Raw genomic sequence first — 12,835 nt, 5'->3', positions numbered from 1 at the left:
GACTCAAAAATTCAATGGGATTGGTAGTGTCAAGAATTTAGATTTAATATAGAGCTTCCCAATAAGCATCTTCCAATTTTTCTAGAGAATTATTTATTTACCTCTAACTTGTGTAAAGCTAAAAGCATTGTGGATTCAGCTTTCAAACTGCCATGTATGGTTTGGTCAAATTTATATCATCTTTAAACTCAACCATACAGAAATCTATTGTTACTATAAAAGCAAATTAAATGTATTACTCAATGACATTTCAAAAGTGTTCAAAAAATAGAATTACTTTGTTAGTCACAGTGTTGATTGCCAGAGTTGGAGAGGCACTTCCCGAAATAATACACTCCATTCCCAAAGAATCTGAATCTATGCTATATGGAGTTGAGGCCTAAAATACAAGAACAAAATAAATAATTATTAGCTCATAAAACCACCAACTTTAACACAATTTGAAGTTATTTCATCAAATTCTCCAACATCCAGTTTTGTGCTTTGTTTCTGAAAATAAACTTAAAATCATTACTGAATTCTCTTCTACTATATTTTATTATGCTACTAACCTGATAATCACCAAGTCCATTGGTATGGCTACTCCTTACCAACTCTTTTAATTGGCTGTGGGATAGGTTTGCAAAAATTAGAGATAAACTTCTGTAGTGGAGACGACTAATAATCGGGTAACACTCATTCTCCCCTCTTCTCCCTTTTAGCAATAGATCCCTGTAGTTATCAATGCATCTCTAGCCAGCTAAAGACCACCTTTTCCAGACCCATTTGCAGCTAGCTGTAGCCATGTGATTAAGCTGCAACAAATGGGATGTGAGCAAGAGTGATGTGTACAACTTCTGGGTCATGTCTTTGAAAGGAACTTGCTTGCCCTCCATCCTCTTTCCCTCTTATTGCAGGCCTGTGACACAGATGTGCTGGTGGTGATCCTGCATAACCAGAAAGCTGAGGGTAATACCCTGGGGAACACTGTAAAGATAAGATTAGAAGGAAACATCTGAATGACCTTGTGGAACAGAGCTGGTTATCCATCTGATTCACCTCTCAGCTTGGACTTTTACCTAAGAGAGAAATAAATCTCTCTGGTTTAAGCCTTTCAGGTGTAGTTTTCTCTTCCTTTGTCTGTTAATGCAACTGAACAATATCCTAAATAACACAATTTCATATACATTGTTTACAGAGCTAACATGGGTGTCAAAAATCAATATAGGTTTTCTACATTTAGAATTCTGGATATAGATTGTGACAACTCCTTTCTCTCTCTCAAAAGAAACAGTAATTTCACTGAAAAACATTTCTAAGGTTGATTTATTTATCACTTAATCCCTTGGCATGAATTTCTTTCATCAGATAATCCAAGAGGGTAGGGAACAGACATCTTGAAAAAAGGAAAAGACAAGGGTCACCCCAAGAAGGTAGAATCTAGTACTTACGTGCTGGGTACACACTGAGAGTTAGGTGAACATGGAAAAGCACTTCAGAAATACAAATGGAACAACTACAAAGACAGCTCTGTCTATGCCCCAACTTTGGTGTCTGCCAATTTAGCTACAATTTATGCCCCAACTTTGGTGCCAGCTAATTTAGCTAAATTAACACAGAAGATTACTTTAGAAAGCTGCAAATCTCATGTTCCTCTAACTCAACTCAGTCATCTCGCTCCAGACTACTGGTTCACTATCTAATTCTCACTCCTCCCCACTGGTAACAAGAAGCAAGCCTGTGTTGTGTGATTTCATGCAAATTACTCAACCTTTATACTCTTTTCCTCATCTATAAGAGGATTATGCCACTTCCTTTAGAGGTCTGTAAAGAGCATTAATGAAGTAATTCATGTAAAGCACTTAGCATAGTACCTGAAATGCACAGCAAGTGCTGGCTTCTATGATGACTACTAACATGTATATACTACTGATGCTGAGAACCTACTGATAGAGAGGAATATTCAATGGTGATTAATGAAAAAGGAGACAGCTTTGGTATGCGGCACTGCATTCCCACAAGGCCAGATTCACAGCTTTAGCTAGAAAATCTTTTAATTAGATATTCTTCATGGACACTAAAAATCTGGTACAATCAAGAGAATAAAAGACATTCACAGAAAGACAGACAAGATGAAAAGGCAGAGGGTTATGTACCAGATGAAGAAACAAGATAAAACCACAGAAAAAAAACTAAATGAAGTGGAGATAGGCAACCTTCCAGAAAAAGAATTCAGAATAATGATAGTGAAGATGATCCAGGACCTCGGAAAAAGAATGGAGGCAAAGATCGAGAAGAAGCAAGAAATGTTTAACAAAAACCTAGAAGAATTAAAGAACAAAAAAACAGAGATGAACAATACAATAAATGAAATGATAACTACACTAGAAGGAATCAATAGCAGAATAACTGAGGCAGAAGAACGGATAAGTGACCTGGAAGACAGAATGGTGGAATTCACTGCTGCGGAACAGAGTAAAGAAAAAAGAATGAAAAGAAATGAAGACAGCCTAAGAGAGCTCTAGGACAACATTAAACTCAACAACATTCGCATTACAGGGGTCCCAGAAGGAGAAGAGAGAGAAAGGACCCGAGAAAATATCTGAAGAGATTATAGTCGAAAACTTCCCTAACATGGAAAAGGAAATAGCCACCCAACTCCTGGAAGTGCAGTGAGTCCCACACAGGGTAAACTCAAGGAGAAAAACGCCGAGGCACACAGTAATCAAACTGGCAAAAATTAAAGACAAAGAAAAACTACTGAAAGCAGCAACGGAAAAACAACAAATAACATACAAGGGAACTCCCATAATGTTAAGAGCTGATTTCTCAGCAGAAACTCTACAAGCCAGAAGGGAGTGGCATGATACACTTAAAGTGATGAAAGGGAAGAACCTACAACCAAGATTACTCTACCAGGCAAGGATCTCATTCAGATTCGATGGAGAAATCAAAAGCTTTACAGACAAGCAAAAGCTAAGAGAATTCAGCACCACCAAACCAGCTTTACAACAAACACTAAAGGAACTTCTCTAAGTGGGAAACACAAGAGAAGAAAAGGACCTCCAAAAACAAACCCAAAACAATTAAGAAAATGGTCATAGGAACATACATATAAATAATTACCTTAAATGTGAATGGATTAAAGGCTACAACCAAAAGACACAGGCTTGCTGAATGGACACAAAAACAAGACCCATCTATATGCTGTCTACAAGAAGCCCAGTTCAACCTAGGACACATACAGACTGAAAGTGAGGGGATGGAAAAAGATATTCCATACAAATGCAAATCAAAAGAAAGCTGGAGTAGCTATATTCATATCAGATAAAACAGACTTTAAAATAAAGACTGTGGGCTTCCCTGGTGGCGCAGTGGTTGAGAGTCCGCCTGCTGATGCAGCGGACACAGGTTCGTGCCCTGGTCCGGGAAGATCCCACATGCCACAGAGCGGCTGGGCCTGTGAGCCATGGCTGCTGAGCCTGCGCGTCCGGAGCCTGTGCTCCGCAACGGGAGAGGCCACAACAGTGAGAGGCCCATGTACCGGAAAAAAATAATAATAATAAAAAATAAAGACTGTTACAAAAGACAAGGAAGGACACTACATAATGATCAAGGGATCAATCCAAGAAGAAGATATAACAATTATAAATATATATGCACCCAACATAGGAGCACCTCAATACATAAGGCAACTGCTAACAGCTCTAAAAGAGGGAATTGACAGTAAAACAATAATAGTGGCGGACTTTAACACCTCACTTACATCAACGGACAGATCATCCAAAATGAAAATAAATAAGGAAACAGAAGCTTTAAATGACACAATAGACCAGATAGATTTAATTGATATTTATAGGACATTCCATCCCAAAACAGCAAATTACACTTTCTTCTCAAGTGCACACGGAACATTCTCCAGGACAGATCACATCCTGGGTCACAAATCAAGCCTCGGTAAATTTAAGAAAATTGAAATCATGTCAAGCATCTTTTCTGACCACAACACTATGAGATTAGAAATGAATTACAAGGAAAAAACACAAACACATGGAGGGTAAACAATACATTACTAAACAACCAAGAGAAGACTGAAGAAATCGAAGAGAAAATCAAAGATTACCTAGAGACAAATGACAACGAAAACACAATGATCCAAAACCTATGGGATGCAGCAAAAGCAGTTCTAAGAGGGAAGTTTATAGCTATACAAGCCTACCTCAAGAAACAAGAAAAATCTCAAGTAAACAATCTAACGTTACACCTAAAGGAACAAGAGAAAGAAGAACAAACAAAACCCAAAGTTAGCAGAAGGAAAGAAATCATAAAGATCAGAGCAGAAATAAATGAAATAGAAACACAGAAAACAATAGCAAAGATCAATAAAACTAAAAGCTGGTTCTTTGAGAGGATAAACAAAATTAATAAACCATTAGCCAGACTCATCAAGAAAAAGAGGAAGAGGACTCAAATCAATAAAATTAGAAATGATAAAGGAGAAGTTACAACAGACACTGCAGAAATACAAAGCATCCTAAGAGACTACCACAAGCACCTCTATGCCAATAAAATGCACAACCTGAAAGACATGGACAAATTCTTAGAAAGGTATAATCTTGCAAGACTGAACCAGGAAGAAATAGAAAATATGAACAGACCAATCACAAGTAATGAAATTGAAACTGTGATTAAAAATCTTCCAACAAACAAAAGTCCAGGACCAGATGGCTTCACAGGTGAATTCTACCAAACATTTAGAGATGATCTAACACCCATCCTTCTCAAACTCTTCCAAAAAACTGCAGAGGAAGAAACACTCCCAAACTCATTCTATGAGGCCACCATCACCCTGGTACCAAAACCAGACAAAGATACTACAAAAAAAGTAAATTACAGACCAATATCACTGATGAATACAGATGCAAAAATCCTCAACAAAATACTAGCAAACAGAATCCAACGACACATTAAAAGGATCATACATCACGATCAAGTGGGATTTATCCCAGGGATGCAAGGATTCTTCAATATATGCAAATCAATCAATGTGATACACCATATTAACAAACTGCAGAATAAAAACCATATGATCATCTCAATAGATGTGGAAAAAGCTTTTGACAAAATTCAACACCCATTTGTGATAAAAACTCTCCAGAAAGCGGGCAGAGAGGGAACCTACCTCAACATAATAAAGGCCATATACGACAAACCCACAGCAAACATCATTCTCAATGGTGAAAAACTGAAAGTATTTCCTCTAAGATCAGGAACGAGACAAGGATGTCCACTCTCACCACTATTATTCAACATAGTTTTGGAAGTCCTAGTCATGGCAATCAGAGAAGAGAAGGAAATAAAAGGAATACAAATTGGAAAAGAAGAAGTAAAACTGTCACTTTTGCAGATGACATGATACTATACGTAGAGAATCCTAAAAATCCCACCAGAAAACTACTAGAGCTAATCAATTAATTTGGTAAAGCTGCAGGATACAAAATTAATACACAGATATCTCTTGCATTCCTATACACTAATGATGAAAAATCTGAAACAGAAATTATGGAAACACTCCCATTTACCACTGAAACAAAAAGAATAAAATACCTCGGAATAAACCTACCTAGGGAGACAGAAGACCTGTATGCAGAAAACTTTAAGACATTGATGAAAGAAATTAAATTGGTACCAACAGATGGAGAGACATACCATGTTATTGGATTGGAAGACTCAGTACTGTGAAAATGACTATACTACCCAAAGCAATCTACAGATTCAATGCAATCCCTATCAAATTACCAATGGCATTTTTTACGGAACTAGAACAAATCATCTTAAAATTTGTATCAAGACACAAAAAACCCTGAGTAGCCAAAGCAGTCTTGAGAGAAAAAAATGAAGCTGGAGGAATCAGACTCCCTGACTTCAGACTATACTACAAAGCTACAGTAATCAAGACAATATGGTACTGGCACAAAAACAGAAACATAGACCAATGGAACAAGATAGAAAGCCCAGAGATAAACCCATGCACCTACGGTCAACTAACCTATGACAAAGGAGGCAAAGATATACAATGGAGAAAAGACAGCGTCTTCAGTAAGTGGTGCTGGGAAAACTGGACAGCTACATGTAAACGAATGAAATTAGAACACTCCCTAACACCATATACAAAAATAAACTCAAAATGGATTCGAGACCTAAATATAAGAGCGGACACTATAAAACTCTTAGAGGAAAACATAGGAAGAACACTCTGACATAAATCACAGCAAGACCTTTTATGATCTACCTCCTAGAGTAACGGAAATAAAACCAAAAATAAACAAATGGGACCTAATGAAACTTCAAAGCTTTTGCACAGCAAAGGAAACCATAAACAAGACGAAAAGACAACCCTCAGAATGGGAGAAAATATTTGCAAACGAATCAACGGACAAAGGATTAATTTCCAAAATATATAAACAGCTCAAGCAGCTCAATATTAAAGAAACAAACAACCCAATCCAAAAATGGGCAGAAGACCTAAATAGACATTTCGCTAAAGAAGACATACAGATGGCCAAGAAGCACATGAAAAGCTGCTCAACATCACTAACTATTAGAGAAACGCAAATCAAAACTACAATGAGGAATCACCTCACACCAGTTAGAATGGGCATCATCAGAAAATCTACGAACAACAAATGCTGGCGAGGCTGTGGTGGAGAAAAGGGAACCCTCTTGCACTGTTGGTGGGAATGTAAATTGATACAGCCACTATGAAGAACAGTATGGAGGTTCCTTAAAAAACTAAAAACAAAATTACCATATGATCCAGCAATCCCACTACTGGGCATATACCCAGAGAAAACCATAATTCAAAAAGACACAGGCACCCCAATGTTCACTGCAGCACTATTTACAATAGCTAGGTCATGGAAGCAACCTAAATGCCCATCAACAGACTAACGGATAAAGAAGTTGTGGAACATATATATAATGGAATATTACTCAGCCATAAAAAGGAACGAAATTGAGTCATTTGTTGAGATGTGGATGGATCTATAGACTGTCATACAGAGTGAAGTAAGTCAGAAAGAGAAAAACAAATATTGTATATTAACGCATGTATGTGGAACCTAGAAAAATGGTATAGATGAACCCGTTTGCAGGGCAGAAGTTGAGACACTGATATAGAGAACAAACGTATGGACACCAAGGGGGGAAAACCACGGTGGGGTGGGGACGGTGGTGTGCTGAATTGGGCGATTGGGATTGACATGTATACACTGATGTGTATAAAACTGATGACTAATAAGAACCTGCGATATAGAAATACAAACAAAAAAAACAACTAATACTAAACTTTCTTTGGGTTATTTGTATGGAAATATGTTAATATAAATGTTTCAGACATTACATGAAATTTCTAAAAGTTTTATATGTTCTGGTATAATGTTATAAGTCATAATTCTAGTTATTACTTTAAGATGTATATCTCAGAAATAACTAAATTTCCTTGTCAATTGCATTATTATGAACTTTCATCAAATCTTTAACCGTGGTCATTTTTAAGTCTTGTCATTTACAGACAGTTCTGGGTGTACGCTGATGCTTTTGCAAAAATGTTCCTATAAAAGGGTTTCATCTTCAAGGAATTCATGGAAAAAACTCTGACAAGTACAGGTTTCTGGTAACTGACTATACTGCTGAACTGAATGAATAAGCATTTTCAGAACTCTAATGGAAAACTGATGAATTCATAAAAGTGCTAACAAAAGATCAAGATAAAAAAAATTAATTACATGGGACTAAGTGAACTGATGAGGATGATCATAATTTTTGTGACTTTGTTTGAAAAAAAAAATCCCACAAGGACGCAGAGGCAAAAAAATATACAAATCAATTTTCACTGCAAAGTAAAGGAGCTGTTACAGTGGAGGATTACTGGACTGAATGTCAATATTATGACATAGTATGAGTGTGTTTCGTGTTTGGTAATTGCAATCATTGTTGCTTTTGTTGTGGTCATCCATTTACAATGCTTGGTGTCAGTTTATTTATCTCTTGTAAAAATAAAATACAGTGTGTGTAAGAGAAAAACCAAAAAAACAAGAGAATAAAGGACATTCTCTTTACATGCACTGATATGCTCAATAGTATGGTATATATTTTTATTTGTAGATACACTGATTTGATGTTATTAATAGACAAGTAGCCTGATTAGGAAAGCTAATTTAACTTGGAATCTACAGATCCCAAAATGTATTTGAATAACTGTTATTACTGCAGCCAAAACCCAAATTCTGGACAAAGAAAAGTATCAATGAATCTAATCTAGGTGGCATCACTCAGCTTATGAAAGATCCTTTCTGGAGTTTCCTCATACCTCATGTCAAAATCCTACTCATTCAGTTTCTACTTCCAGAACGGTAGTGTGACACCTACCTTCTGCTGATAACTACCAATTTGGGGTGGGGGAAGCGGTAAGGGACATGGGATGACAACTAGCTGAGGAGTCTGATGGATAAATAAAACAGGCAGATTGTGGAGAGAAGGCAAAATTTGGGAGAGACCTGCTTGAATTTCCTGTTTTGCTGTAGCTTTTTCCCAAGGTCAGGCAGTAGATGCAGAGTATGAGCAGCTAAAATTGTCTTTCTGTCAGTAGGAACTAGGGAAAAGAGCCCAGGTAAACACAACCAGCTACTAGAGAGAGAAAGGAATCCCACAGGGGATAAAGTCAAAAGAGATCCCCTAAAACTGTATATGAAACACCACAAAAGTCTCAGGCTGACCCCTGAACCATGCATATGCAGATTAGAATAAGGCAGAAGCTTAAACAATCAAATTGAAATTGGAACCACTGCCCACAGACGGTGAGAGAGAACTTACAGTTTGAGTCTAACATGGTTAACTGCCAGCTAAAATAAAAATACCAATATTCTACAGAAGATTATAACAGAACCCAGAGTCTCTATAACATTCATAATGTCCAGGATACAATCCAAAATTACCTGATATATAAGTAATAGAAAAATGAAACCCATTCTCAAGAGAAAAGATAATCTACAGAAGCCCACCACAAGAAGACTAAGATGTTGGAACTACGAGAAAAGGATTTTAAAGTAGCTATTATAATTATGCTCAGTGATAAAAAGGAGAAAAAATCTGAATGAAAATAACATAATAATAGAAATATCAGTGGAGAAATACAAAAAAATATAAAAAGAACAAAATTTACCAATGAAAAATATAATATCTGAATTTTAAAAGTCAATGGATAGACTTAATATCAGAATGGAGATTAAAGAGGAAAGAATCAGTGAACTCAAAGGCAGATCAACAGAAATAATCCAATCTAAAAAGCAAAAAGACTGATTCTTTTTAAAAAAGAGAAAAAAAAAGAAAAAGCCTCAGAAAGCTATGGGATAATCTCAAAAGGCCTAACATGTATATATGAGTTCCAGAAGGACAGAAAAGAGAGAAAACAGCAGGAAAAAATATGGAAGAAATGATGACTGAACACTTCAGAAATTTACTGAAAGACAAATTTACAGATCCAAGAAGCTCAGTAAACCTCCATCAGGATAAATTAAAAGAAAAATCACACTTGGATATATCATAACTGAACTGTTGAAAAATAAAGGGAGAAAGCAGGCAGAGAATAATGGCATATTACATAAAGAAAAAACATTGATTGGAAAATGTCTGAATTTCTCATAAAAATAATGGAGGTCATTAGACAGTGAATATCGTTGAAATACTGAAAGGAAAAAAAAATACCTAGGCTGTATATCTAACAAAAATATTATTTAGGAAGGCACATTTTCAGAAAAGGAAAACTAAGAGAATTTGTTGCCAGGAGATCTACAACATAAGAAAGTTCATTAGGCTAAAGGGAAATTATAGCAGAGGGAAACTTGGACCTTGAGGAATGAAAGCACCAGAAATGGTAAATATCTATGTAAATTTAAAACACCACTGTTTTCTCTTAGGTTTTAAAAATCACGTATCTTTATTTAAGGCAAAACTTATAACACTGTCTTCTAAGATTATCAGTATACACAGATGTAATATTATGGGGAATGGTGAGGAAAGGGACAAAGGAGACATATATGATTGGAAGATCTCTACATTTTATATGTACAATATTAACTCTGAATAGACTGCAGAAGGTTAGGAATATATACTGAAATCCCAATATATAAATATAAAAAGAGGTATACCTAAAAAGCCAGTAGATAAGAATACAAAAATATATCCAAACAATCTAAAAGGCAAGAAAAGTGGAAAAAAGGAACTAAAAATACAGAGTGTTACCAGAAAAACTGGGTTCGCCTCTTGGTGGGTGTAGAGCTAAAAGACACAACCAAGGCAAAGAGTGGGAGAAGGAACGATTTATTACTTGCAGCAAGTAAGGGAATCTTTCCCAAAGCAGTGTCTCTGCCAACAGCAAAAGTGAAGCAAGTTTTAAGCTAAGGGTACATGCATATTCATGAAGGGGATGGGGGTGGGGCCAGAGAGTCCAACCTTTACTTGACTGAAGTCACTTGACTGAAGGGTCAGAAAAGGTCAACATCATCCTCCCTTAGGTTCCAGCTGATCTGGTACTTGAGCGCCTGCCAGAGGGGTTTAAATTCTGCAAAAACAGCCCAAGAAAGCACTCGGGCTAGCCTTTGAAACAGAACTGGGAATGTTACAACTGATTTATTATCTTTGCTATTGTCACTTCTCATGACTGGTAACAGTTTATTCTTTTGTTCTCTTAAAGATAATTATTACTGAGACCTGTTCAAGAGCAAGCATTATGGCCAGGCTTAGATCACAAAATGGCTTAGGTCAAAAATGCTTTTTCTTATGTCAAGAAAGCCATGTCTGGTTCTCTTTCTCTGGGAACCCCCTACCTGCTTATGAGATAGCAAACAGAAAACAGTATCATTAATTACATTAATAACAATATCGATAATTATGTTAGGTAGCTAGTCAGACAGGAGGGGGTCCCGCCCCACCCTGCATGGTTCATCTTTCCCTGCCCCACCTGGACACTGGTGATTGGAACACACCCAGAGTCCTCCCTCTTGTGGTCAAGGACCACCACTAGGTTTCCAGCCATATCAGGACCAAGCAAGATGAAACCACCAGCACAGGTTGGCGCAGGCACACCAAGACCTAAAAGGTGACTCAAGGTAACATAGGGTTCATTATGCTTTATAGGTAATAAATTAGCATTACAGTTTTTGCATCCCCGCCCCCCCACTGTGGGTTTCACTTGGGTGCTTATGAGTAAGCACCTGCGCACTAAGAGAAAAGTGATATAACCTAAAGCTGTCAGTCAAATGATGCAAGACACGGAGGAAACACCACTCTAAAAAACCCAACCCTACCCCATCATGAGGCTGCTTCTCATTTCCAGACAGCCCGCTTTCATCCTTTCTCAGGAGTGTACTTTCGCTCTACTTAACAACACTCTTGCTACTTAAAACTGTTCTATGCCTTCTCGACTAAATTCTTTCCCTTAAGAAGGGCAAGAACTGAGGAAATCACCCATTTTGCCGGTGACAACTGCATTAATGTTGATGGTCTAAACACTCCAATAAAAAGGTAGATTGTCAAAAAGATGTTAAAAAAGCAAGACTAAGCTAAATGCAGCCTACGAGAGTCACAACTTCAAATGAGACTAATAACAGAGCTTCAAGATATATGAAGCAAAAACTAACAATTAAAAATCAGTAAAGAAAAAGAACACGAATAAATTAGTAAATGCCTTGATCTAATTGATATTAGAGAACACTATATTGAACAACTGTAGAACACATACTCTTTTCAAGTGCACACAGACATTCACCAAGATACAGCACATGCTGAGTCCCAGCACAAGTCCCAATAAATATGTACAGACTGAAATGAAAAAAAAATTATATTATAAAACAGTAAGATACCTAGGAAAACCCAATATTTGGAAAAAGTAATTCATGGGTCAGAGAAGACTCAAAAGAGAATTTTTTTAATATTTTGAATTAAATGATAATGAAAATGCAACATACCAAAATCTGTGAGATGCAGTTAAAGCAGTGCTTAGAGGTAAACCTACAGCTTTGAATTCTTATATTACAAAAGAGGAAAGGTCTCAAATCAATTATTTAAGCTGGAAACTGAAGAAGCTAGAAATATTAATAAGAAAAACTGGTAACTAGAAAGAAGTAAATGATAAAGATAAAAGTAGAAATAAAACAGAAAACCAACAACAGAAAACTAATTTTAAAGACAAAACCTAGTTCTTTGAAAAGACAAACAAAATCAACAAACCTTTAGCTATAACAAATGAAGAAAAAAAGAGAAAACAAATCATCAATATCAAAAAATGAAAGAGGATTTATTACTACAGATTCTATAAATATTAGAAGAGAATATTATGATCCACTTTACACCAATAAATTCAACAACTTAGATGAAAGGGACAAATTTCTTAAGCATACAATTTACCAAAACTGGAATAAAAAGAGAAAATTTGAACAGTCCCATAACAAATAAATATCAAAAACCTTCCCACATAAAAACAACTTCAGGTCCAGATGGTTTCACTGATGAATTTTCTCAAACATTCAAGGACGATATACCAAACTACAGAAACTTTTTCAGAAAAGAGAAGGAAAATGGCCCAACCAGTATTATGAGACCAGTACAACCCTAACATCAAAACCTGACAGATACTACTGCAGATGAAAAATATCACCAGCCATATCAGTAAACAAAGGATGTTGAGGCCATCAAGCCATCAGCCACCCTCAAATGTGCACCTTGAGATGAATCTGGAGAAAAACAGGACACTAGCCCGAGATAGTTAAGGTGCACAACAAAGGAATGATTTCAATGA

At 36.5% G+C, this 12,835-nt stretch overlaps 1 protein-coding gene across 6 annotated transcripts in view; it reads right to left on the bottom strand.

Moving 5' to 3' along the window:
- The window catches only part of FOXJ3 (forkhead box J3), a 131,841-nt gene that overhangs the window by 35,649 nt on the left and 83,357 nt on the right, over positions 1–12,835 (bottom strand). For 5 of the 6 annotated variants that reach the window (XM_082834387.1, XM_082834386.1, XM_082834390.1 and 2 more), the window contains one exon: positions 278–379. The exons of the other annotated variant lie outside the window; for it this stretch is intronic. In XM_082834387.1, coding sequence (XP_082690513.1) covers positions 278–379 — 102 coding nt within the window. The remainder of the gene's footprint in view (positions 1–277; positions 380–12,835) is intronic. 6 annotated transcript variants of the gene reach the window in all.

This window comes from Leucopleurus acutus (genome assembly GCF_964270905.1).
Source record: "Leucopleurus acutus genome assembly, chromosome: 2".
In the NCBI taxonomy this organism is placed as follows: domain Eukaryota; kingdom Metazoa; phylum Chordata; class Mammalia; order Artiodactyla; family Delphinidae; genus Leucopleurus; species Leucopleurus acutus.
This window is presented reverse-complemented; position numbering and strand designations above follow the sequence as displayed.